General features: G+C 50.6%; 1 protein-coding gene across 1 annotated transcript in view; it reads left to right on the top strand.

Moving 5' to 3' along the window:
• LOC119593767 (PDF receptor-like) overlaps positions 1-336 on the top strand; it is a 172227-nt gene that overhangs the window by 162879 nt on the left and 9012 nt on the right. The window contains exon 10 of the mRNA XM_037942784.1: positions 126-309. Coding sequence (XP_037798712.1) covers positions 126-309 — 184 coding nt within the window. The remainder of the gene's footprint in view (positions 1-125; positions 310-336) is intronic.

The following is a 336-nucleotide window of genomic DNA, read 5'->3' as shown; positions in this document are numbered from 1 at the left end:
TAGAAACAAAAAAATCTCATTCGGCCCTAGTATTATCCTCGACCTTCGCCATTTGCCTCACAATAACCAGCTTCTACCATTACTTCCAATCCTCCTCACAACCACAACACATCCGAACCCCCCAGGAAAGCAGTGCGAGCGGCGATCGTCCTCCTGCCTCTGCTTGGAATCACCAACAGCCTCCAGATGGTCCACTCGCCTCTGGAAGGAAATATCGTGGAATTCGCAGCATGGAGTTTTGGCACCACTTTCCTCACGGCTTTCCAGGGCTTCTTCGTGGCGTTGTTGTACTGTTTCCTGAATAATGAGGTACGGTTTTTTGCTGTGTGTCCCCCC

This window comes from Penaeus monodon, chromosome 32, assembly GCF_015228065.2.
Source record: "Penaeus monodon isolate SGIC_2016 chromosome 32, NSTDA_Pmon_1, whole genome shotgun sequence".
NCBI lineage: Eukaryota > Metazoa > Arthropoda > Malacostraca > Decapoda > Penaeidae > Penaeus > Penaeus monodon.
Note: the sequence above shows the minus strand (reverse complement) of the source record. Positions and strands in the feature narration are given on the sequence as shown.